This window comes from Miniopterus schreibersii, assembly GCF_964146895.1.
Source record: "Miniopterus schreibersii genome assembly, chromosome: 16".
Classification (NCBI taxonomy): domain Eukaryota; kingdom Metazoa; phylum Chordata; class Mammalia; order Chiroptera; family Miniopteridae; genus Miniopterus; species Miniopterus schreibersii.
Genome location: NC_138116.1, coordinates 31,467,835 through 31,495,149, shown reverse-complemented (window position 1 = coordinate 31,495,149; position 27,315 = coordinate 31,467,835). Strand labels below are relative to the sequence as shown.

Genomic DNA, 27,315 nt, shown 5'->3' with positions numbered 1-27,315 from the left:
CCAGTTTTATGCTGTGAGCTGAACTGGGAGTTTTAACACCTGGAAACTGTTAAAAGTTTTACACAGGGTAGCCACAGTTTCAGAGTTGTAATCCAGAAACAGCACACGGACAGATGTGTGCAAGGCAATGAGGGGCAGCAAGACAATAGGGTACCACTGAGCAGTCTTTTCACAGGAATACAGATATAGATGTAGAACAGAGAGATGATGATGAAGGTAGGGGGAACAGAGGATATCTATGGCCTCAATTAGGGTTTAGAAGAATCTGGGCAGATGACTTAAGAGCCTCAGTACAGAGAACTCCATGCTTCTACCTGGCTTGGCACACTCTGTTCCCTTTGTCTTGAATGCTCTTCCCCCCTTGTCATTCAACATTCTTTCAGCACATGCCACCTCCACTGGGAAGCCCTCTTGCATCCCATTACAGGCTAGATTAGGGGGCCCTGCCCTATGCTCCTAGAGCCTACGGTCTGTTCCCTATTCGTTAGCTTTGACATTCCTTTGGACTGTTTCCTGGTTCCTCCCACTAGTCTGGGAATTCGATGAGGAAAGGGCTCACCTTGATCACCTTTGCACCCACCCACAGGGCAAATGTGTCAGTCACTGTTTGCTTAATGAATCAATGAAAACAAGAGCTTTAGGTGGCCTGGGGAGGGCGGAGCTGGAGGAACCGTCAGAAAAAAGACCGTCTCTGGTAGCTCAGGCCTTGAAGCTATATCATCTTTTCTAGTCCAATTTTGTCCCGGAGTTGCTACCTTGAAGTCCTGGGCCATACAGCAACTTGAAGCCGGGCGGGGCGAAGATCCGCGTGGTCAACAGCGCAGATACAAACTCGGCAGACCGCCGGCTGAGGCCACGCCCCCTGCCCTAGACCCCGCCTCTCCATCTTCTGCAGTCCGGGTTCCCGCCAGGCGGCGACACCCAGGAGACCGCATGCGCAGTGCGTGCGCGAGCTGTCCTTTGCCCTTCTCCCAATGGCGGGCGGTGGTCCCTTTCCCGGCATCCTCCCGGGGGCAGGAGCGCGTCATTTCCGGTCGGGAAGGCCCGCGGCCGCTGCCGCCATTTCAGGCGCTGCTGTTAAGCTGAGATCCGAGCCGGTCAGCTGGGCGGCGGGCGACGGTGCTGGAGGGGCGCGCGCGGCGGCGGCGGCCCAACGTGTAGGCACCGAGGCGGCCATGGCGGGCAACTTCGACTCGGAGGAGCGGAGTAGCTGGTACTGGGGGCGGTTGAGCCGGCAGGATGCGGTGATGATGTTGCAGGGCCAGCGGCACGGGGTGTTCCTGGTGCGGGACTCGAGCACCAGCCCCGGGGACTATGTGCTCAGCGTCTCCGAGAACTCGCGCGTCTCCCACTACATCATCAACAGCAGCGGCCCGCGCCCACCGGTGCCACCGTCGCCCGCCCAGCCTCCGCCCGGTGAGGGACGGACAGGACGGGAGGCCCCGGGCGGGGGTGAGGGCCGCGGAACTCCCCAGCCTGCCCGGCTCCTCCTCGCGAGCTGACCCCCCACGAGGGACGTGGGCAGAGGGCTGGAGTGATCGTGGCATGGGGCGGCTTGCTGCTCGGGCTTCTTCCCATAGACCAGCGGGAGTGCGTGGGGGAGGAGAAGCCGCTGACCCAGGCCTCTGGGTGTGACTTGGGAGGACAGCCCAGGGGAAGGGGAACCGCTTTGGCCCCAGGGTGGGGCTAGCGCCGGGGCCAGGCACTAGGGCAGGGCCGGGAAACGTGGGGACAAAGAACGGAGGGGGATGCTGGCACTGCGGGGGCATCACTTGGCAGCAGTGCCCAGAATGAACCCGATAATCCTACAAGTGGCTTTTTAGGCTTCAAACATTTTCTGCAATGTTGGAGAGCAGGTTTGGCTATACTCCACTGGTGGCCTTTGGTAGGAAGTCACCACATACAGGCCGGAGGGATGGAGACACCCTTCAGGAAACCGGTCAGCTTTTTCCTTTCTTGGGCATTTTTCCAAAATACTTTTATCGTCCTCTTCCTCCGCGGAGGTGAGCTCAGTGCCTTGGTGATAGAAGGAAAGCCCTTTGTGGCCAACCTAGAATAAGTCGATGCCGGGCTGACTGTGTGTAAGAGATCTTAGTGTCCAGAAAACTGTTCACTGCATTTGGGGCGGGGGGGCCTAGTTTTCAAAGAGTTTAGTGGAGGGAAGATTTCTTTTCAGGAAACAAACCAGAAATAAGCCAATGGAAACAATCCCTTCTCTGAAAATGAATGGAAGGCACTGCATTTTTCCTGGGACTTAAACATTGTCAGTCTTGTACTCCAGGGCCTCTTCTTGGGGCTGTGTTAAGTTGGGCCTGCAGCCTGAGTCTTTCTAGATGTTGGGAACAGATCCCTGCTGGGTAGATTCTCTAGAAATTAAATTATCTCCACTCGGTCTTCCTTGTCAAGACTTGTTGAGATATGACTGTCTTACCCCTGCCATTGGAGTTACTGGGGAATATGAAGGAGATTTATGGAGATTTGTGAGGTACATAGTAATTCTGAGGTGATCATTGTCTGTGTAACAGCACCAAGAGTCTTAGTCCCTTGCTGCTATTCCCAAGTTGAAGCATTTTCCTTCTGACCAGCTGAGACTAGATACAGTCCAGTCTGAAGTGAATTAGGAAGCTCCTGAACCAGCCTCTGCAGACTCTCCCTTTTAGAATAGTCCCAATTTAGATTTATTTACTCTGGCCAGAAATGGGGAGACAGGGTAGTCAGTCTCTGTTGTTAATGCACACCAGTTTCATTAAGTCTGTAAATTATCCTAGGTCTTTCTCAGTCTGGTTGGTTTAATAGCATTATAATGAGATGGGAATATTGATGTGACATATATTTGCCCTATACCACATATGTCCTTTTTTTTTTTTTAATATATCTTTATTGATTTCAGAGAGAGGAAAGGAGAGGGAGAGAGAGAGAGAGATAGAAACATCAATGATGGGAGCATTGTCATTGATCTGCTGCCTCCTGCATGCCCCCTGACTGGGAATTGAGCCTGCAACCCAGGCATGTGCTCTGACTGGGAATCGAACCTTGATTTCCCAGATCCTAGGTCAATGCTCAACCTCTGAGCCATGCCCGGCTGGGCTATATTCTACTTTTTACCACTTGCATGATGTCTAGGGTTTTTTGTTACAATGCAGAAATATGATGGCAAACTGTCACTGAAACTCAATTCTCAAGCTTCTGTTTGTGTATGTGTTTAGTTGATTGCAAATTTTGGAAATGGAAGCAGGCAGGTTTCTTAGTTGGGCTTTCTCCATACCTTGGCAGCATGACTTTATATCTCAGTGCTTACCTTGATATTGAGTTCCCACCTTTTCATAACATATATGAGTTCAGATCTTTGGCCCAAAAGATAAAATGAAGATTGCCAAAGTTTGCCGATGGGGTGTGGAAAGTTCATGGACATTGTTGTGGTAATTCTTTCATTCTTTCTGCCACAAACCTTATTTTCCATGTAGGGTAATTGATTCAGTTGTCTTTATAAAGAATACTTAATCTTTGTTCTCACCCTCCCCCATCAAGCTGTTTTTATTTTGAAACCACACAGGTTTCAAAAGAAATCTCTGAATTTTAGACATACACAATATTAATAGCTAACATTTACTGACAGGCTTATTCTGTGCGAGGTACTTCGCTGAGTACTGTACTCATTTACTGTTTATAATAGTCTAGTGAGGAATATACTGTGGTCTCCGTTTATTAAAATATTTCCATTTTATAGATGAGGAAATGAGAATCAGAGAGTCAATAACGTGCCCCAAGGTCACACAGCTTGTAAATACTGAGCCGGAATTTGAAGCTAGGAATTCTGACCTGAGAGTTGACACTATTACACTGTATTCCTGTCTGTCAAAGCCAGTTTCCTTTTGAGATCCCAGCAGTGCTCATAGAGGACTCAACCCTTTTGTCTCTGTTCTGGGGTCCCAGATTCTGTTTAAAGACCAAAAGGAAAGGATGACAAGAAGAAATTGGCAAAAAGAAAAAAATTGGCTTTAGTGTTCGGGCAATACACATCTGCTATCTAAAAGTCAGTGATGAAGAAAAGGCTTTTACAATCCTTATTTGGCAAATTGAATATGGAACATGAGCTTTTTGCTTAGAATAATATAGTGTGGACATAATACATAGGTAGATTTTGTGTGGACTGGCTTAGATACAGTTTCTAGAGGCTTAGGGATAAAATAGACCAGAAATTCTCAGCATTTTCAAGTGAATCTGTTTTTATCTTGGGTATTCAATTCCTGCAGGCTTTGGACGTAACTGTAGTCTGGGAGTGCCCTGGCTGTGCTCCAGTGCCATAGGGCAGGGCTTGGTCAGATCTGTGGGTCATACTCTGTCAGGTATACTTCTTGGGAAGGCTTTGCAATCATTGATTCACTCGTTTCTTCTGGAACAATGAGGTATTACTAGACCTTGACCAGTAAGTAAGTAGATAATCAACAAAACTGAGTGTGAGTTGGAGAGTTGTTACATGCTTGAGCTCTGGAGCCTGGGTTTGAATTCTACCCTACACTTAATACTTAATGTAACTTTGGACATGTCCTTTAACTTTTCTCTGCCTGAATTCCTCATGTGTGAAAAATGGAAAATAGTAATACATCATAGGGTCATTGGGAGGAGTAAATGACTTTTAGTGTATTTAGTGCTTAGGAATGGGGCTGGTATATAATAAGTACAAATTAAGTATTAGATATATTAATCTTTATGAAGTTGGGAGAGAGGAGCTGAAACAAATGGAAAACTGTTCTTAGCTTGAAGAGGGTCTTAGAATGCATGGTGTGGGTTGGTGAGTGCTGCTAAAACAGCATGTCTTAGGGAGTATGTGCTGAGGTGGAGGGGGATGTGCATCAAGAGGTGTGAAAGGACCTTGAATCCACTACATGGAAATAGGATGGCCCCTGCTGTGACCTGCTCAACTGAGAGCTGCCTATCTATTGCCCTAGAGGGTGAGGGGAGCATAAAAGCTTGCCTTATTTTGGGTATGGAGGAGCAGAAGCTAGGGTGATAATTGTGCTGCTGAAGCCACTTTTCTGGAGATCCTCTGGGACTGCTGATTGCCTACTGCCACCTCTTTGTACTTTCAGCATCTCTGTTTCATTTATCTCATCTTTGCAGTTCTCAAACCTGGTCCTTATGTTTTACTCCTCAGTATCAGAGAATACCTCCATTCAGTGGTTCTGGGAAAAGTTCTTCAGTGAGTTACTTACAGGTTTTATGCACCCCCTCAAAAAAGATTCCATGGAAAAAGGAAGTAGGTTTATTTGGTGCATGACTTCTCCAAGCCTTTTCTATGCCCATGTGAAATTACGACCCTCATAGAACTTTTTGAGGGGCAGCTTGAGATTCTGTGGAATCTTCTCTGGGTAATAGCAGACTGGATTTGGGGATAAATTGAAAATTTCTAAAGAAATTCAGAGGTTGGGGGTGTAAGTTTCCGTGTGTGTATGTGTGTGTGTGTGTGTATATTAGAGGGGAAAGGAGAAGGGCAGACAGAGAGAAACATTGGTCAGTTGCCTCCTGTATGCACCCCATCCGGGGGTCAAACCTGTACCTGGGCATGTGTCCTGACCGTGAATTGAACGGGTGACCTTGCAATGCATGGGACTACTATCAACCAACAGCCACACCAGCCGGGGTTCCTTTTTTTTAAAAAAAATTCTTTTTAATTTATTTTAGAAGAAGGGAGAAGGAAAGAAACATCCATTTGTAGTTCCACTTATTTATACATTCATTGGTTGCTTCTTTTATGTGCCCTGACCAGAGAGTAAATCTGCAACCTTGGTGTATTGGCACAATGCTCTAATCAACTGAGCTACCCAACCAGGGTATGAATTTCTTTTTTTTTGAGCACCTATAATATACTGGTTACTTTTAGGAGCTTTATTAGGTAGGTGTTCGGCCCCATGAGATGTTAAAAAGCAGCTCATACAGCTAGTAAGTAGATAGAATTTATCAAACCCAGTCAGTCTGAATCTACAGAGTACCGTGCTGATACCCAATGTTTATAGAAAGTTCTATTTGCTTAGGAGACCATATATCGATACCTGTTTCAGACCTCTTCAGAAATTGAAGTTAGTGGACTTTTTAGCCCTTTGTATTGGACAGGTGGTTGGGAATGTTTATCTAAGCAACCTCTATTAATACCATAGGCCAAGGAGAAGGAAGAGAGGAGTGGAAATTAAGGAAAGAGGAACAGACAAAGGAGATGCTGTGAGATAAAAAGGCTGGTGATGGAGCCGCTGTGGTGCTACCCATGCCAGAAGTTACTTGGCCTGTTTTAGCCCACAGAGCTCTTGGGTGTTCATAAAACTTGCAGGGAGTGGTATCGTAAAAATTTATGTAACCCTGAGGGCTAAAAATGCTTAAAAGTAGTAAGTTGGGCATGTATAGAAACCAAAACAATAACTGCTTGCTTTGATTTTTATTTCTGAATGTGTTAATTGAAACTGCGTGTTCAGAATCCAGCATAAGGGTGGGTTTTTTTTTAATCCTCACCTGAGGATATATATTTTTTCCATTGATTTTTGAAGAGTGAAAGGGGGGTGGGGGAAGAAACACATTGATGTAAGAGAGACACACGTCTATTGGTTTCCTCCTTCATGAGCCCCAACCAGGAGGGGATCGAACCCGTGACCCTTAGGTCTGGGGCTGACACTAACCACTGAACAACACTGGCCAAGGCTAGAATCCAGCATAAGTTTGATGTCAGTGAGGTTTCCCAAGTCCCAGCATTTAGAACCCTGTGGATGGTTCTGTTCTCTAGACTTACTGGCTATATCTCCTTCCTTTCCCGCCCTTATGTTTCCTGCCTTTGGCTGTTTGTGGTTGGAAGAAGCTGAACCTAGGGAAAAGGAACTGGGAACACATAGTTGTGGTGAAGTTTGAGTTTATCTGTGACTTACGTATATTCTGTTCCCCTCCCTTCCCTTCTTCTGGAGTTTGGATCAACAACGCTTGATTGTCCCAAATATCTAATTGCTCCAGCAGTACACAAAAACAGGTATTTCTCTGTGAAATTATTATTGTGTCATTAGAATAAAGAATTTATAGCTAATTCCCTTGGTGTTTAACTTATATTTCTGTGAATGTTGGGATTGCCAAACTGAAAAAAAAAAAAAGTGGACCCATTTTACACCATGAAGCATTTGAACAAGAAATGAATTGAACCAACTTCCTACCTTTATGGTAGATGAGCTTCCAATTTTTCTTTTCATAATTCTCACACTGATCTTTGTAAGGGACTTGGCTTAGTGGTCTTATTTGTTCTTCTACCCCCGTCCCCCAATTTCACTTGGGCTAGTGCAGTATTGGAGCCATAACAACAGATGACAGGAAGTGGTTGCCTTCCTTCTTAGACTTAAAAGGGTATCTTGCAAATATTTAGGGATGGCCAGAGCTGCTCTTTCATTGTGATTTTTGTTGTATCTGAGAACATGGTTTGTTGTTGATACTTTTTTCTTTCTGTAAGAACACATCTCCAGTTGAAAGTGAAAGCCAGGGGGTGAAAATGATATCTTCCTAAGACATGCTGCTTTGCTTCTTGCTCACCAACCACACTCTCTGCTTTTGTATCCCTGGCTATGCTGTGAGCTTCTCAAAGCTGGGAACAGATTTTCATTTAGCTTCTTACCCTCACTTTAGAGTTATGTTCATTAAGAAGAATAATCCCAACACTGCCCTGGCAAGGTGGCTCAATTGGTTGAAGCATCCTCCACATACCAAAAGGTTGCCGGATCAATCCCTGCTGGTTGGGGTGTGTGTGGGGTGGGGGGCCAAGTAGATTGTGTTTCTCTCTTTCCCCCTCCCCCTTCCTCTCTCTAAAAATCAATAAAAGCGTATCCTCCAGTGATGATTAAAAAAAGAGAATAATAATATCTAACACTTACTGAGCACTTACTGTCTGCCAACTGCTGTCCCAAAAAGACAACCAGTGAAAACCATTTAGCTGTTGATCTAGCAGGGGAGCTTTTTCCCCAGGTGTTTTTTGGACCATTTTCTAAACTACGGGCCCAGAGGCTTTCTTTTTTCAGCAGTGCTAAGGAGGTCTCCTTGGAGCTCAATAACTCACCCTGTACTTAACGCAGTTCATCATCTTAGTTGGAGAGACAGCCAGCATTACTGAGTGTGGGCTATTAAATTGTTTTAGCCTACAGCCATGAATTCCACAGATGGACTTTTGTAATGTAAGAAATGTGCAACTCTCCTTTAAATTATGTCTTGGTCTCTCATTCATTAGGGTGAAAAGAGAAGGCACTCATCAGTACTCATTCTGTATTGAGGACTTCCAAAGCTTATCTTTTTACCCCTCCCCAGTAGAGATTTTTAAATGCAGTTTTTCTGGTCATTCTGGAAGAAATATTTTCTAACATTGAACAAAATAATGGGTTCTCATATTTTTAGAGTGGCAAGTTAATGTGGACATCTGGACTACCACAGTGTTCCTATTTCACAGCATTAATTGCTATGGCTTTTAGGTGGGAGGGCCAGTGTGTTAATACAAGTGGAAAGGGTAAATTGGCCATTTTCCCTTATAAAGGACTTAAACAAGTAACCTTCACTAAAGAAGTACAGATAGTCAATAAATGTGAAAAGCAAACAACTAAAGATATTTCAAAAGAGATAATATTTCTTATTAACTTGGCAGTGATTTTATTTTTTTAATTTATTTTTTAAAAATATATCTTTATTGATTTCAGAGAGAGGAAGGGAGAGGGAGAGAGAGATAGAAACATCAATGATGAGAGAGTCATTGATGGGCCGCCTCCTGCACGTCCCTGACTGAGGATCGTGCCCGCAACCCGGGCATGTGCCCTGACTGGGAATTGAACCCCTTTCAGCCTGGATCCCAGGTTGGATCCTAGGTCGATGCTTAACTGCTGAGCCACACCCAGCCGGGCGGCAGTGATTTTTAAAATGCTGTTTTGATAAGGACGTGGGGGAAGTGGGAACTCATAAACCACTGGTGGGAGTGTAAAATTGTGTGAACTTTTTGGAGGGCAGTTTGGCAACATAAACCTTAATGCTCTTACCATTTGATCCCGCAGTTGCATTTCAAGTTGTTTATCCTAAGGAAGTAATAAAAAATGTTAATAGCTGGGAACAAAAATGCTCATAAACGGCATCCTTTGCACTAGTGAAATGTTGGGAATACTTTGTATCCATTAAAAGTCATGTTCTTGCCTGGGCTGGTGTGGCTCAGTTGGATGGAACTTCATCCTGTACACCGAAGGGTGGCAGTTTGGTTCCTGGTCAGGGTGCAATGCCTAGGTTGCAGGTTCGATCCGCATTTGGGAGGTAACCGATTGATCTTTCTCCCTTCCCCGCCCTCTCCCTTCCTCTGTCTAAGATCAGTTTTTATTTTAAGTCATATTTTTTAAGACTATGGGAAATTATAAAAATCAAAAAACAATTTTCTATAGCTCTATTATCAGGAAACCAAAAAGTGAAAAATCCAATAAAGGGTCCTGTCCGGATTGCTCAGTTGGTTAGAACGTCTTCTCGATAAGTAAGGTTGTGGGCTTGATCTCTGGTCAGGGCATATACAATAAGCAACCAATGGATGCATAACTAAGTAGAACAACAAACCTATGCCTGTCCATGAGTCATTCTCTTTCCCTCTCTCAAAGGGGGGGGGGGGGTCTGGCTGGTGTGGCTCATCCCATGCACCAAAAGGTCACCAGTGAGATTCCCAATTAGGACACATGCCTAGGATGCGGGTTTGATTCCTGGTCAGGGTGCATATGAGAGGCACCAGATCGATGTTTCTCAAATTGATGTTTCTCAATCCCTCTCCCTCAAAAATCAATAAAAACATTAAAAAAAAAAAAAAAAGTTTACATGGTAAGTGTTATGTGTATCTCACCATAATAAAAAATCCACCAAACTGCACTAAGAAAAATAAGTGGAACAACAAATTGGTGTTTCTTTCTCTTTCCCTTTCTCTCTCTGAAATCAATAAATAAAAAAATTTTTTAAATTCAATAAGGATGATTTGATATTTTGGTGCTCAGCAGAGTGCAAGTTAAAGGTTTGTATTCCTCATTAGAAAACTGTTTCGCCCTGGCCAGTGGGGCTCAGTGGTTGGAGCATTGTCCTGTGCACTGAAGGGTCTCCGGTTTGATCGAGGTCTGGGCACATTCCCAGGTTATGGATTGGATTCCCAGTAGGGGCCCATGAGGGAGGCAACCCATCAATGTTTCTCCTCCCTTCCTCTCAGATCAATAAAAACATATCCTCAGGTGAGAATTAAAAAAACACACAAAACTTTGTTTCTTATTTGAACTGATATGTGTTCAATTATTCAATTCTAGAACTCAGGATAGAGAGGAAGGGAATACATTCTAAAGTATACCCTGTGTCTAAGGCCACATACAACTTTGCATAATGCAAGTTTTAAGCATTCCTAATATGTCCTTTGTCTTCGATCCTCAGTGTGTCATTAGAGGTTGAGGATTTTAACATCTTTTTTTCCCCAAGCATTCTTGTTTACTTTTTTTTTAATATGTCTGTTGATTTCAGAGAGAGGGCAGGGGAGAGAGAATCATCAATGATGAGTCATTGATTGGCTGCCTCCTGCACGCCCCCTGCTTGGAATCAAGTCCACAATTCTGGCATGTGCCCTGACTGGGAGTCAAACGAAAATCTGGTTCATAGGTCAATGGTCAACCGCTGAGCCACACCAGCCTGACCTTGTTTACCTTTTTTTATGATCTGTTTGCTTCTAAGGGAACAATCTAGTTTCCATATTATTCTTAAGTGAAGGCCTTAGGAATTGATTTTTAAAATGTTATTGATTTAGAGAGGGGGGAAGGGAGAGAGGGATATATAGAGAGAAATGTTGATAGGCTGCCTCTTGCATGACCCCCACTGGGGACTGGGCTCTAAACCTGGGCATGTGCCCTGATCAGGAATTGAACTGGTGACCTCTTGGTTCATGGGTTGACCGTGAACCACTGAGCCACTCCGCCTGGGCGGGGATTTACTTTTAAGCAGTTAATTTCTTAGTTTTTGTATAGACTCCTCGTTTTGTTTTTATTTTATTTGCCTAGTTACACTTTTTTGTCATAAGTGAAATTGATATAAGCAATCAGTCTTTTTTAAAAAATGTTTTTAAAAAATTCATTGATTTTTATAAAGGGAGAGGAGAAACATTGATTTGTTGTTCCATCCAGCCATGCATTTGTTGGATGATTCTTGTCTGTGCCCTCAACCAGAATCAAACCTGCAACCTGGTGTATTGGGATAACGTTCTAACCAACTGAGCTACCTGGCCAGGTCAGCAATCAGTCTTAAAACTTTCTCTTAAATTGTACATTCTAGATGTGAAGAGAACTAGTGTATTAACCTAGTGTAGATAGATACCAAGTTCTCCCCAGCCCTTCCTGGAATAGCTGCTGGGACCTATGAAAAAGGAGAGCTTGCTACATTTCCTGAGGTTGGAAAAAAGATTGCAACAAAACCTTGAACTTTATGCTACTACATAAGTGGGATAGCAACAGAACATTTTGGGAGAATGAACAGTAAGTCTTGGTGTTGCTGTCTTTGATCCAATGTGAGAGCCTGTCCTAAGTGGCTTTGTCTCTCATGGTCTCCTGTTCCTTCTCTTCCCAGAGAATGTTTCAGCTACAAAATATGATTTTACTATGAGGAGAAGGGGTTATTTTTTCTAGACAGTATTTTTTCTGATAAAATATTGACTAAATGTGTGTGGGAAATGCTTAAAATCTGTTTTTATCACCAGTGTAATACATCTTTAAGTAATAGCCTGTTGTATTTTTTTCCAGGGGCGAGCCCCTCCAGACTCCGAATAGGAGATCAAGAGTTTGACTCATTGCCTGCTTTACTGGAATTCTACAAAATACACTATTTGGACACTACAACGTTGATAGAACCAGTTTCCAGGTCCAGGCAGGGTAGTGGAGTGATTCTCAGGCAAGAGGAGACAGAGTATGTGCGAGCCCTCTTTGACTTTAATGGGAATGATGAAGAAGATCTTCCCTTTAAGAAAGGAGACATCCTGAAAATCCGGGATAAGCCTGAAGAGCAGTGGTGGAATGCAGAGGACAGCGAAGGCAAGAGGGGGATGATTCCAGTCCCTTACGTGGAGAAGTATAGACCTGGCTCCGCCTCAGTATCGGCTATGATTGGAGGTAACCAGGAGGGTTCCCACCCACAGCCACTGGGTGGGCCGGAGCCTGGGCCCTATGCCCAACCCAGCGTCAACACTCCGCTCCCTAACCTCCAGAATGGGCCCATTTATGCCAGGGTAATCCAGAAGCGAGTCCCTAATGCCTACGACAAGACAGCCTTGGCTTTGGAGGTACATAATGTGCAAAATATAGAAAGGAGATCTGCTACAGGGTCTCTCTTTCAGACCTCTTAGAGCTTTGTAGGAATGCTGAGCACAAGCACCAGCATTGTGATGTTGTGGATGTTGAACCGTTAAGTACTGATTTGGGCATTTAATGTTGGGTTTTCTCTTTTTTATAGAAAACCTGTTTTGGAATGAATAAGCTTAAAACTGTATAACTGAATGTTCTGATTGATATACTAAACATACTTTGACTACTTTAATAACACCACCTGAATTCACAGGAATTAACCTAAAATATTTTTTCTCATCTACATTCTAACCTGTTTCTTTCTTTCTGTTTATCATTGTCTGAAATAAGGTGGGCTCACAAAGATTTGAGTAATAAGAAGTGGTTCCAATGAAAACACTTACATGGAATTTTTCCACAGAAACTTAATGTTTTTACTTTTGGGGCATGGGATTCCTTACTGTTGATTGATTGTGTTCAAGTAAGAATTCAAGAGGAAAAGTAAAGTGTAGTAGAGGTGTGAAGAGATATGTTCTCAAAAGTATTAATTTCAAGGAGCAGCAGGTTTACTTGGTCTTTGTTTAATGCATTTTGCAGGCAAAAAGCCAGTTCCTCCTGAGGAATAAATTGTTGCCTTTCACTGGTAAATTGTTATTCTTGGTAGCCCATCTTCTCTGGCCAACCATTGCATTGTGCTTATTTCTTTATTCCTCTCATTAGCACTCTCAGCTTTGTCTCTTTCCTCCTTCCCTTTCCCTTCCTCTCCATACCTCCCCCTTTACCTCTCCCCCTTTCTGAGTTATGCAGAGCCAGTGGTTCAGCATAAAAGCTCATACAGAAGTGGCAAGCCATCCCAATTTTCAGAGCCTACTGATATTATAACTTGAGCGTAAGGAAATAGCTTTCATAAGCACAGGCTGAAGTTATGTGAGCACAGATTAGCTGAGAAGGGGCAAACGTGTATTCTTGTAAACTGACATCTTCTCTAAACTTTGTTTTCTTTGGTCACGTTCATATACTGAGGAGTAAGAGCTGCCCTGTGTCTAAGTGGGAGTGTTAGCCCACAGGATGAACTAGAATTTATTTGTACCAGTCTCTGATATTACTGGATCTGAAATTTTTCTTTTACATTCTGGATAGTGTATGCAAAGGAGGGTTAGTTGAGTCTGAAAGGTTTGACTGGAAAATGTGTTTTTGAAGTGTGCATTCCTTGAGATCGTGATGTGACTTAAGGGATCACATCCCTGCTTTGAAGAGAAATGCAGTGTGTGCTGTCTAGGCCTCACTACTTTCTCCCACATAGAGTTTGGAGGGTAAAGAGAACAAGTTTCTAGCCTCGTTTTTATTTCAGTTCAGACGATGGCAACATCCAACATGGCGCTGTGCACATGGTAGATGTGATTCTTCACAGTCATTGCAGACCTTGTTAGCCCTGGGCTGGAGTGTGAAAATGGCATTCACAGAACAAGCCAGTGAACACCAAGAGAGAAAGCACATTAATTTTCCTTCCGTTTGTACGTTCTGTTCTTTTTTAAAAAGTATGTTTTTATTGATTTTTCCTTTTAGAGAGAGAGGAAGGGAGGGAGAGGAGAGAGAAAAGAGAGAAAGAAACATATATCAACGTGAGAGAGAAACATTGATCGGCTGCCTCCCATGTGCACCCCAGCAGGGGACCAAACCCACAGCCTGGGCATGTGCCCTGCCTGGGAATCAAAATCGGCAACCTTTTGCAGTATAGGACAATGCTCAACCAACTGAGCAACGCTGGCCAGGGCTGCATTTTCTCTCTGAAAGAGAATTGTTTTTAATGATGCCTGCCTTGATTAGAGGCTTTAGTACTTGAAAATGGTTGAGCTGCTTGCCCTGCTGTGAAACATAAATCTTGTGAAATAAAGATTTAAGTAGAAAACTAGTTTTTGATTTCAGTAAATTTTCTTTTTTGGTTGGATATTGGTTTTGAGCCACAGATGTTGATTGCTGAAGATGGCCTCTTTTAAGTTAGAACAAATACCCCAAGTAATAGCTTTAAAACATTTTATGTAATTAAAAACATGGTGTTAGTTTACCATCAGTTCTGTAACTGGAAAGGACCTTAGATATCCTTATTCATTATATGAAAAATACTTATGTTTAGACAGATTGAATGATCATTCAAACTAGTTGGAAGTGGAGATATGATGAACCCATATCTACGTTGGTGCTTTTTCTACTCTGCCCAAATTCAGTCTGTGATTCTTTTCATTTTATAACAGTGCTGCTGCCCTCCTCAATGCAGGTTTTATGTTGGTTCATTGATAGCATATCCTCAGTTGGACTGTCTATGCAAGGAGGCACAGTTTTCCTTTCCCATTTCTGATTTTTCATAGGAGCTATGCCTAGTCCTTATTGGGACAAGGCTGGAAGATAAGATTAGGAGATACTGGCTTTCTGACCTTTGAATTCTGGTTTAAAAAAGACAACAAAAATTTATTGCTCTATTTGACTCACTATAAACCCAGATCTATAGACCAGCTAGGTGCATTTTAGTGGAGTTTTACACTTAACTTGAATTTATTTTAATTATAGTTGACCTTCATTATACACTTAACTTGAAATTGATTAATTAGAATCATTACATTTTATATATGTATGTATGTATGTATTTTTCTGGGGGGGTTCTTTTTTTCTTTTAAAAAGTTATAGTTAACATATAATAGAATTATTGTGTTTTAGACTTGGGCAGGACCCTAGAGATAATATATTAGACCAGCAGTCTTCAGACTAAGGCTTCTCGCTGTCCTAAGAGTTCCCAGGAGGTGCCTGGGGAGAAGGGAAAGCTGAGGATGCAAGGCTCTGGGTTCCCTCTCTTGCTTAACCTAATTTTTTTTCCCTAAGAAAGGGTTTCTGTATTATAAAACAATAAATTAAAAGACAGTGCTCAGGAACCACGTGCCCTTGCCTTATAGATGGATGTTTCCTGCATGGTATATTTGCTGTGACCAGAGACCCCCCCCCACCAGAATATAAATTATTAGATACTTCCTCTTTTCCCACCCACTGGATTTCTCTAGTAGGGATGAAGAGTCTGGAAAGAAGGGGTTAATTCTAGTTAACAACCAAAGTAGGGGTATTCCGCTGCATATTATAGTTCTGTGGGTCAGGCAGTCACTCATATCCTGGGGGAATGTAACTGAACCAGACAGATTCTATCTGTTCCATCCTGGAGCTCCTGATTAAGACAGATTTTAAACAAATGCAGAGATGCTGAGTGTTTTAAAGAAGAAATTCTGGAAATAACAGCAGAGTAGGGTAAAGACACCTTTCATTTTTTTATCTTAGATTTGAGCTAAGATTTTGATCTTTCATTTTTGTTTTACTGCTTCTTGGAAGCTGGAATAGTAATGAATCTTATAAATTGCAGGTGCTAAAATTTGCTTTGTATCTCTGTAAACTGTCCTGAACAATCATAATATCTTTAAATGCACTAATTATATAACTTCCATTCTCTGATTTTGCCTTTGATAGATAACACTTCAGAACAACCAAGGAGCTTTTCTGGTGTTCTTAGGCTTGGACCTGTTCTTCAGGGCACAGATAGGAAAGTAGTAAAGTGCTTTGGGTCCCTGATAATATGTAACAGTGATTACACCAATTCCACATCTCCCCATGTGGAACTCTGTGAAACATAAGTTTGTTAAGACCTTTTGACCTATGTATGGAAAATAGGAGTGAAGAACCCCCATTTCCCCTTTGTTAACAGAAAAAATGAGATGGGAAGGTATAAGAACATGAGTGGCATGTCCTTGCTGGTTCCAGTTTGGCTTTTTCTGGTATTGTAGGTCTAGATTTCTGTATTGTTTATTGAGACAGGTGTCTACTGTCCCTCTTCCTTCCATCCTGTTTGAACATCTTCATTTCAAATCATAGAATCTCAATGGAAAGAGATTTTGGAAGCAACTAATCCAGCCTCTCAGACATTGAAGGCAGGCCCTCTGGTATCTTCACAGGTGATATTAAACATGTGTTTGAATATCTCCACTTTTGGGCAAATTGCTGTCAACCACAACAGTGCAGTCCAGAGATTCCAAACTTTCTTGGTTCATAGCACTCATTGTATCTCAGTACTATTTCATAGCGCCTCAAACCAAAAGAAATATCTTGACAGTTCCGCTTATTAAGTAGGTAGGTCCAAACAATTTAAATATTTATATCCTAATAATTAGTACCCATTTGAAAAATATAATAAACATAATTGAAAGAATTAAGTAACAGCAATTACTTAACTAATGAGATGTGTTTACCTATTAGACACTGAACAGTTTCTCAAACCTTGGGATCATATTGTACACTACCACCCGCATTTTCTGTTTCCTACTTATTTTCATGAGGTACTTGTTTTTTATCATAGCAACTGCCGAAACCCAGCTTTGCAAAGAGAGGACATTGTTGAAAAGAATGTAATGTGCTCTAATGTCAAAATTGTCAACCGCCTTGTATTAGTAGTTCCTTAGTGGTATAACAGATATCAAGTATTGCTATATTTCCATCAAAAATTTAAAATTTTGTGCAGCCTACAGTTAAATCTCAAAGACCTGCAACTTTCTCCCAATATCACCTATGACCATTTCAGTCCATCTCTAAGGCAAATGAATCATTAAGGCTGAATTGTCCTCACTTGTTCCCATTAATATGAAAGACTGTAGATGGGCCCTAAATACTACCTATTCCTTAAATCAGGGGTCTGCAAGTTTTTTTAGTAAAGGGCCATATGGTCTCTGTCACAAGCACTCGTCTCTGCCATTGTAGCAAGAAAGCAGCCATAGCCTTGGCTGGTTTGCGCAGTGGTTAGAGCATCAGCCCTAGGACCAAAGGGATGCAGGTTCAGCTCCCAGCCAAGGGCATGTATCTCAGTTGCATGTTCAATCCCCGGCGCTGGTCAAGGAGCATGCGGGAGGCAACCAATCTCTCTTTCTCTGTCTCTCCCTCTCTTCTTCCTCCCCTTCTCCTTCTCTCTTCTCCCTCCCTTCCACTCTCTCTAAAAAAATCAATGGAAAAAATATCCTTGGGTGAGGATTAAAAAAAAAAAAGGCAGCCATAAACAAAACAACAAATGAGCCTGCTGTGTTCCAGTAAAATTACTTGCAAAAACAGGCGGCATGGGCCCTAGTTTGCTGACACCTATCTTAGGTTGTAGTTTTGTTAACTTTTTTTTCTCCTTCAGCCAAATATTGAAATATTTACCAAATATGTACTTAGTGTGTTTGAAAATGTTTGAAGACAAGGCCCCTATATTCCATCTCTGTACTCGCTTTTCCTTGGCTTTATTTATATGAATTTGTGTGTGTTTCCTGCCCTGAGACCTCCAGAATCCTGCAGCAAGCCTGGATCAAAGGAATGCTGACTAACTGTTGATGTCTTTCCTATTCGATAGTAGAGACAGAAACTAGAAAGCACACACCTTAGGTTACACCAGCAAAGGAGGTCACACAGTTCCCTGAAGTCTCCTGTTTAGTGAATACCAAAACTTAATGCCATTTGGGTTCCAGTTTCTTTCTCGTTACCACTGGAACTCATTGAAGATAAACTGGATAATCTTTTACTCCTGACCAAATGGAGATTTGACTGCATCCTTACTGGATGGTGATTTACCTTGGGAACTACACAGAGCTAAGGAAGAAACCATTGTCATCAGGGTCCTTGGGAGTGAAGAAACAAGTAGCCAGAGTCAGTCCTTTACAGATCACACTTGCTGCTGAGGATGTAGTATAGTAGAGGAGGCTGAGGAACTGACTGACTGACACTAAAATAATCCCTCAGTGGTAAAAGGCTCATTACTGTCTCTCCTTTACAAGGTGTTGGTGAGGTCAGCCTCATAAAGAGAAAGATTAGCTGCCATGTAGGGTTTCAAATCCTTTGTAAGGTCTTGTTCACTGGTATGCAGATTAGGATTTTTTTTTTTTTAATCTATAATTTGAGTTTTGAAACCAGTATTGTCTGCACTTTCTGATTAGTATGTACGTTACTTTGTATCTTAAGATTGTAACATATCTGGGGCAGTGTTCATGTTCTCTCTTTGTCTTTGATGTAGTACACCAAGCATGCCTCAGACTCACCACCCCCTTATCCTCTAGTCTGGCCTTCAGGAATTTGGCTTCAGTGAGTTGTTGCCTAACAGGAGGAGGAGCATGCATTCAGAAATGTGTCATGTTTCCGACTTGGAGAAAGAACTGCACTTAGTATAGCACCATTTTCTTTCCCTTTTTTTCAAACTATTAGAGAAAGTATTTAGAAAGTCACAGAGGTAGAAGAAGTGAGCTGTAGAAGAAATGGGCTCAGGAAACAAGTTACAGAGGCAAAAAAGTTTAGCACCATTTTCTTAGACTGCCCTGTCCCTTCTTATACTCCCCCCACATAATCCCCCAAGCTGTCAACCACCCTTTTTTCCAAACTGTTGAAGCACTAGGGCCTCATGTGGTATCTAAGGATAGTCATGTTGCCTTTGGGGCTTGTCTGGTTTTGACTCCAGTAGTCCCCATATGCTTTATGTTTCAGGAGGAAGACCCCATAGGGTACAAAGAGTTATTTAATGTCGATAAGATCTTCCTTAAAGTAGTAGTACTTTAAGGCCACTTTGGGCATGCTTATAAGCCCAGTTGACTGCTTAAAACTTTTTTATCCATTTAAAAATCAGAAAATTGTGCCCTAGACATTATGGCTCAGTGGTTAGAGCGTTGGTCTGCATACCGTAGGGCCTTGGGTTTGATTCCCAGTCAAGGGCACATACCTCGGTTGTGGGCTCACTCCACATCCCTGGTTGGGGCTCGTGTGGGAGGCAACCAGTCAATGTGTCTCTCTCACATCAGTGTTTCTCTCCCTCCTTCCCTTTTGCTCTCTCTGAAAAAGCAATGGAAAAAATATGCTCAAGTGAGGATTAACCAAAAAAATCAGAATCATTTCAGTCATGGCAGAGCCTGCCTTTCGCCCCATGATGTTTGGGATTCTTGCCCAAGAACCCAAAAAGATTTTAGATTCCAGAGTATGGTATAGTTTTCCTGAGTCTTCCCCTGTAGGGTAAAATCAAGAAAGTATGTACATTAGCAATGGCTCTTAATATTGTCCAAAGGTCTAATTTGCACATAATTCCTCCCTCCTAGAAACATCTTGCATTATAGGAACCCCTACTGTTTCTCCCTTTGAACTCTGAAAGAAGAAAGGTCTGAGGGCAGATCAGCAGGTTTTGCTCTGCTTGTGAAGAAGCTGACATGGTTCTGTGGTACTGACAACAAGGGTCTAGGCTGGGCCACATTTCAACCTGCCTTTTACTTAGAGCTCTGTGGGATGTGATTTGAGATGACACTTTGAATTCTTAAAAATAAAGGCAGCCCTGGCCGGTTTGACTCAGCGGTTATAGTGCCGGCCTGTGCACCGAAGCAGCAAGGGTTCGATTTCCGGTCAGGGCATGTATCTGGGTTGCAGGTTCACTTCCCGCCCCAGGTTGGCGCATGTGTGGGAGGCAACCAGTGGATGTGTCTCACATCAATGTTTTTCTCTCTCCCCTCTCCCTCCCTTCCGCTCTCTCTGAAAAGCAGTGGGAAAAATACCCTCAGATGAGGATAAATAAATAAATAAAGGCAATATAACACTGAAAGAAAAGGTGTTAAAGCCTAGATTTTGGTATCAAGTAGAATGGACGGGCTTAAGGATGTATCCTGAAGAACTGTCTTCTACAAAACACCTAGAAAAGCTGGAAAAAATACAACAGACATCTTTATCTTGACACCTTTTTATTTAAATTTGAAATCATTTGGTAAAATGTACTAATCATAAGTATACAGCTGGCAACTTACATTGCATATACACCTACTTGGTAACCACCTAGATGAAAGTATAGAACGTTGCCAGCACTCCAGAATGTTACCCCATGTCCTTTGTGTGCATGTGTGTTTTAATATCAATAAAATGATGGATTCAGATATGACACCTGTTAGGGATATTAGCTGGGATATCATCAAACCAGCTTCTTAAAAGAAATTGGCCACTTTGTCCCCATCTGGAAGGGAACCTAACATGAATGGCCATTTAGATTTTTGACATGAGCATACACATCCCCTCAAGTATTTTTCTGGGACCAGCTACCAGAATAACACTATGACATGCGTGTTTTGACCAGTAATACAAATAAATATTTTAAATGGGGGGGAATGCCCAGCCAGTGTTGCTCAGTGGTTGCGTGTTGACCCATAAGCCAGGAGGTTGCCAATTTGATTCTAGGTCAGGGCACATGCCCAGGTTGCGGGCTTGATCCCTGGTAGGGGGCTTTTGGGAGGCAGCAGATGGATGTTTCTCTCTCTCTCTCTCTCTAAAATCAATAAAAACATATTTTTAAGAAATAAAATTGGGGGAAGAAGTGCTGCACTTGATATAATTGACCTTAACATAGCAAGGGGCTAGCAGCACAGGGACATTAATTTTCGTAACGTGCCGTGTGTGGGTGTGGGTGTGTGTGTGAAGGGTGGGGAGTCAAGGGTTGCCGACAGGTCGAGCACAAGGAAAAGTCACTAAGGTATAGTCAAATGTTATGGAATGATGCTGTGCCTAGCTTCTTGCAACACTGCAAGAATTTTAAAAACGGAACAAGTGAGATAAAGTCTGAGAACTAGAATTGGGGATAAAGGAAGAAGTCTTTCAGACTAATTTTACTAGCAAGGACATTTTCACTTGATGTTTTGGTCTTCCTCTTCCCAGAGACTGTATGAAAAATCTTTATTTGTCATAGTTGGCCTGCTCAGATGTAAGGAAGTTTTAATTGGAAGATTGCTGGGAATAAACAGAACCCTGGTGCTGGCAGCCTATGGAGATCAGATCTGCTTGTGAGGATGGGCATGCAGTATCATTGTTCCCTTTCCTCCCCTTACACCATTCGACTTAATCTTTTTTTTTTTTTACGTTTTTATTGATCTTAGAGAAAGGAAGGGAGAGGGCTAGAGAGACAGAAACATCGATGAAAGAGAAACATTGATGGGCTGCCTCTTGCGTGCCCCCCCACCCCGGGATCCAGCCCACAGCTTCGGTATGTGCTCTGACTGGGAATTGAACCGGTGACCTCTCTTTTTTATTTTATTTTATTTATTTTATTTTATTTTTTATTTTTATTTATTTAATTAATTAATTTATTTATTTTTAAATACATCTTTATTGATTTCAGAGAGAGGAAAGGAGAAGGAGAGAGAGAGACAGAAACATCAATGATGAGAGAGTCACTGATCAGGCATGTGCCCTTGACCGGGAATCGAACCCCAATCGCCTGGATCCCAGGTTGACGCTCAACCGCTGAGCCACGCCCGGCTGGGGGACCCCTTTTTTTTTTTTTTTTTTTTTAAATCCTCATCCGAGGACATTTTTTTTTCCCCCCATTGTTTTTTCAGAGAGAGTGGAAGAGAGAGAGAAAAACATCAATTGGTTGCCTCCTGCACGCGCCACAGACCGAGGCCAGGTCTCAAGCCTGGAACCAAGGTATGTGGCCTTGGCTGGAATCAAACCTGGGACCCTTCAGTCTGCGGGCCGACTCTCTAACCACTGAGCCACACCAGCCGGGCCCATCAGCCTTAATCTTGGCAATATCTGCAGACTACACTGCTGCTTTTCTCACCTTTTTACCTTATCCTTTGTCTCTAATATTCCCTGGTTTCTGTTTCCTTTTCTCAGCATCCTATGACCCCCACAACCACTTTAGGCTTCTATGGTTTTCAGATAGTTCTTTAGGAAATTAGGCCAGTAGAAAAGCTGTTTCCTCTTTGGGTGAGATCAAATTGGTTGTAGAAAAGGCCCTGGACCTAGACCTGAGTTGGCTTTGGCCAGCTGTGGGCCTAAAGACATTCTTAGGGAACCCCTAGGGCCCTGGCAGCATAATTTGAAAGTTTCTGGTATGGTAAAAGAGTATGAATTGGCTTTGGAACCAGATACTTCTGGGCTCAGATCCAGCCCTGACACTGGCTGCGTTACCTTAGGTGTATATTATGTAATTTTTCTAAATCTCAGCTTTTCACCTGTAAAATGAAAATGGTTCCTGTCTTATAGGAATATTATGATGATTAGAAAATAATTTATATAAAATACTCTCTACAGTACTTTATGATATTCAATAAATACTAGTTAATTAACTTAATAAAACCAAATGAACGGTTATGCTTAGAAAACACTTGTATGCTCAGAACTCAGATGTTGATAATTAAAAGATAGTTATAAGTTCTTTTTTTTATTTAAAATATGACTTTATTGATTTCAGAGAGAGGAAGGGAGAGAGAGAGATAGGAACATCAGTGATGAGAGAGTCATTGATCGGCTGCCTCCTGCGCATCGCCTAGTGGGGTTCGAGCCCACAACCTGGGCATGTGCCCTGAACCGGAGTTGAACCTAGATCTCCTGGATCATAGGTTGACGCTCAAAAGCTGAGACACGCTGGCCAGGTGAGTTCTTTTTTTTAAATTGATTTTGAGAGAGGAAAGGAGAGGGAAAGAGAAACAGAAACATTGATGTGAGAGAGTAACATCAATCGGCTGCCTCCTGTATGCCCCGTACTAGGGATTGAGCCCGCAACCTGCCCTGACTGGGAATTGAACCAGCATCCTTTTGGTGCACAGGACGACGCTCAACCAACTGAGCTACACTGGCCAGGGCAAAAGATAGTTATAAGTTCTTTAGTCCAGTTACATCTGGGGCCTTATTTCCAAATATTAAACAAAATTTGTTTAATATTTTGCCACAGGGTGAATCTATTCTTCAGACTGATCTTGTCTTTCATATTATTCTTTTTTATTTTTTATTTTTTTTACCTTTTTTGTTTGATTGTTTTTTTCTTTTTTTTGACCTTGCCTTAGTTTCATAGCAGGATAGAGGTATATCTTGGATTGTCAAAACTTTATATTTGATGTTGCAACAGGAAGCTTTTTATAACAGGAGCAAAAACAAGATGTCCCCTTATTAATGAACAGGAACCAAATGGCATAGAAGAAGCAACAAAGTCTGTTAGTATATGGGGGGGTGGGGGCTTTGCAGGGAGCCGATGGAATTTGGAATTTTGGCCTATATGTGCCCAAATGGGGAAAGCCTTCCTTTGGTAGGAAGGTGATGGGAATACTTTCTTTTCTGGGACCAAGTGAAGTATGCTTTCTATGATTGCCCTCTGCTCTACAAGTAGTAACAGGCCAAGATATGTGTGTGAGAGTGGGCTGAGAGATTGTGCTACTGCTGTGTTCTGGGGTGGAGAGTTGGGGGGAGCATGCGGTCGTCTTTCCCTAGGACAGAGCCTGTGGGGCAGGCAGGAAGCTAAAGGAAAGGAGTAGTAGGTCACTCTAGTTGGGCTTGCTCATTAAAAGACTCTTGAGATTTCCAAAAGGTATCATTTTCTAGGATCCTTTCTGTTTTCTGTATTCTGTTTTTCTGCACTGCTAAAATCCCTTCTTCTTTCTGCCTGCATTAACCACACGTAATCCAGTCTGGTGGCTGGGGCTTGGGAGGCAGCAAGTAGCCATTTCTGTAATGTCAGCCCTAGAGCAATTATGTGGGCAGGGTGCGCCTAATCAGAGGTTAGAGTTGCAGCTTTCATTCATGACTGGAAATAAAGTGCTGTCCTTATTCTCCTCCTGCAGGTCGGTGAGCTGGTAAAGGTTACGAAGATTAATGTCAGTGGTCAGTGGGAAGGGGAGTGTAATGGCAAACGAGGTCACTTCCCATTCACACATGTCCGTCTGCTGGATCAACAGAACCCTGATGAGGACTTCAGCTGAGTACAGCTCAACAAACAGTTTTGCTGACAGATGGGAACAATCCTTCTTTCTTTCTTTTCAGTTGCCACCTATACAGTTTTTTTACAGATGTCAAAACAGTCTAGTTTATATAAGCGTTCTGTTACCTGTGATCATTTTTAGACTGAACTACTACATCCCTCGTCCCATTTACCACGTTCAGGGTACAAAACTGGAGGGCTTGTGTGTGAACTTCTGAATTGGAAATTTTAGGTGGTAGCTGCCATGCCTGAGTGTATCAGAGGGACAGGTATCTTGCCTGCCTTCTCTCAGGCAGTGCAATCAACCTGTGGGAAACCGTCGGACAGGAGAGAAGTGTTGCACACTACCAACCCTGACTAACCCAATGGCTTTGCTTTCATTCCAGAGCCGTCCTATCAAATGGCAATAGACTGTTCCTTTCACCCCCGTAAAGTAATCATGTACCGTGTGAATTGTACCCAGTGGGATTGCTTTTTCATTTATAGAACATGACCGTTGTATGACTCATTCTGACAGTTCAAATCCTGAGATTTCTGAGGACACTACTAGAAGCATTTGTCTTCCTTCTTAGTCGATGCTTCATACTTTTTCTTGGGATTCTTTGAACCCTTGTCATTCTTTTCCACAGGTAGGTTAATTCTCAAGTGTTTATTTTCATTCCAGATGACAAGCAGGATGTGCAGAGCACTTTATTCAGTGCATAGCTTTAAGCCAGTATTGGATTCACTGAGTGGACAGCCAGACTCTGAGCTCTCTGCTTTCCCTCAAGGGGTCATAGTAGGTTCACACTGCTGCCACAGCTAAATAGACTCCTGACTAATGGGATCCAGCAGGGACATTTCTCCTGAGTGCCAGTATCCTATTAGGGGATTCTTTGGAATTCTTAGCTTCTACTTGGAGTGGAAGGACCAATCACTTAGAATATTCCATAGAAGGTTGTGGGGCCAAATTCTGCCCTTTGCTTTATGTGCAACTTGTATAAAAGTCAAGTTAAAATTACATGAGTTTGGAGATAGGGTTAGCACTTTGAAAAATGTTTGAACCAATCATTAATTACTTAGGTATTATTCATTTCACATTGCCAGAATAGTGTATGAAGTGCATTACATTATAAACTGCCTTCATTTTTGGCTCTTTATGTTCAAGTTTAGTTTACAAATCCTTTTAAGTATGGAATGGTTTATAGGGGGTCAGGTGCTCCAAAGAAAAGATTTCTGAGACCAAAAAGATCTAGGTTATATAGACTGCAATATGAAACTTTCAACGCTAGCTTCCAGTCCAGAAAGGCACTAACTGGTTTATGGTGTGGTATGACCAATAGAAACATTTTATATTTGCTTAGGGCCTCATTTTAGAAAAGAAACGTATCTTTCTAATTCTTTTGCATAGGTAATGATTAATTTGCATTCTCTGGCGTGCACCAAATCATGGTATCATAGTGACTAGCACAATGTCTGGCACAGTTGGTGTGCAGATGTTTGTGAGAGTGAATGAGGTGTGCAGAAGCTCATTATATGGCACAGGGAAGCCAGCTGGCACAGGATTACATACATTACCACAAGTAAACTAATGAGTTGACGCTAATTTAATGTATTTTTACCTCACACTAAGGTAATGCTTGATAAAGACATTAATACTCGACTTTTTAAATGTTAGCACAGTGCTATGCACATAGTGGGTGCTCAATGTTGAATGAACAAATTTGCAATACTAGACTTAATTCCATTTGACTACTCTGTTAAATTTTCAGTTAGAGCATAGATACTGTAAAATCCAAATAAATACACATTAAATCTTGCTTTTCTAAAAGTACGACATCTAAAATATTTGTAGAAAAACTTTGTCACAACTGATTTGGATGTTTGTATTTTCTTTTGCCTTTGACATTATATTGGCTTGTAATGTCTCTTTTCAACTTATGTAATATTAGTGGAACATGCCACTCTACCCAGATCATAAGAATTTCTCAATGATGCATTATCCAAAGCCATTATGAACTGTTGGGTTGGACTTGGCTGGATGTGGTGGTTGTTGGACCTCAAGAAATCAAGGATTTCTTAAAAGTATCTTCCAAAAACAAATGCTAGAGTTCTATTCAAGTGCATATGTACATTGTCACAGAACAAAGTAAACTGAAATTGGCTGCTATATTTTATATAATCATTTCTGCAAAAGCCCAATTTTTGGATACTAATATTTGACATGGTTAATTCTTATTAATTTGTTGGAATTGTTTATTGTTAATAATGCAAATAGATAATTTTTAATTATCCTTAAGTAACATTTCACTATTAATGGTTTGAAATGGGTGATAAGCAAACCAATTTGAAATAAAATATGAACCATGTGCCATTGTATTATAACACTATACACTTTCTTGACAGTTAAATTTTGAAAAAATGTTTTTTTGTAGCATGTATTGTATATGTTTATAGTATATGTAGTAAATAAAAATATGGCCAAATATTTGGCTTGGTGATCTTTTGAAGAAAGTAATGTTTAAGTATTTTTCACAAAAGAGCTAAATCTGTTATACTTAGGGAATAAGAGGTGTGTGTGCATTCAGCCTACAATCATGTAATGAGAAACAATTGTACACGCTCCGTGGATATTCATTAAAGCTGGGATTAATCACTGGTGATACTTTAAAGGGTTTCCAGAAGTCATGAAATACTGATTTCAGGGGAATATAAGAAGAATTATTACATAATGATTGGAAATCTGGAATGACCTGGACAGAGAACATCAAACTTGTCCAGAAATGGTTCTATGTGGGTGTAAAGAAAATAACGATGTGGTAGGGGACTTTGTAAAGCAATTGAGAAGTTTGGATGTTATACAATAGGTTTTTAGAATATTAGTTAGATATCCAGACATCTTCTTTATTTAAGTAGCACATTTTCAGGGTAGATAATTATAGACACATACACAGTGTGTGAATATATATACCTAAAGTTGACAATATTCTCTAGTTTTGTGTTGTATGGGTGCTGAAGTTTTAAAACGAAAAGAACAGTCTTTGCCAGTTACTTATACTGTGTTCTGCCTTGGACCCAGAACACATCTAGTTACTGCTATAGACAGCAGAATATCAACCCAGAGTTAAAGGAACCTACTTCAAAGGGAGTCAACTTTGGCATACACAAACTTAACTGCAAGGTGATTTAAGAATGTTTCAACTTTTTGTCAAAAAATAAACTGCCAAAATCTTGTTTTAAAAAACA

At 41.8% G+C, this 27,315-nt stretch overlaps 1 protein-coding gene across 3 annotated transcripts; it reads left to right on the top strand.

The window, feature by feature from the left end:
* The first annotated feature begins 761 nt into the window (after positions 1-761).
* On the top strand, positions 762-27,315 carry CRK (CRK proto-oncogene, adaptor protein). 3 transcript variants are annotated; one of them, XM_081160977.1, is made up of 3 exons: positions 762-1,416; positions 11,790-12,155; positions 23,954-27,315. In XM_081160977.1, the coding sequence occupies exons 1-3, from the start codon at positions 975-977 to the stop codon at positions 23,959-23,961; spliced, it is 816 nt and encodes a 271-aa protein (XP_081017103.1). In that variant the 5' UTR covers positions 762-974; the 3' UTR covers positions 23,962-27,315. The 3 variants fall into 3 exon arrangements, with proteins under 3 accessions (XP_081017103.1, XP_081017102.1, XP_081017104.1); XM_081160976.1 differs by having other exon boundaries at positions 11,790-12,325; XM_081160978.1 differs by lacking the exon at positions 11,790-12,155 and having other exon boundaries at positions 23,954-24,047.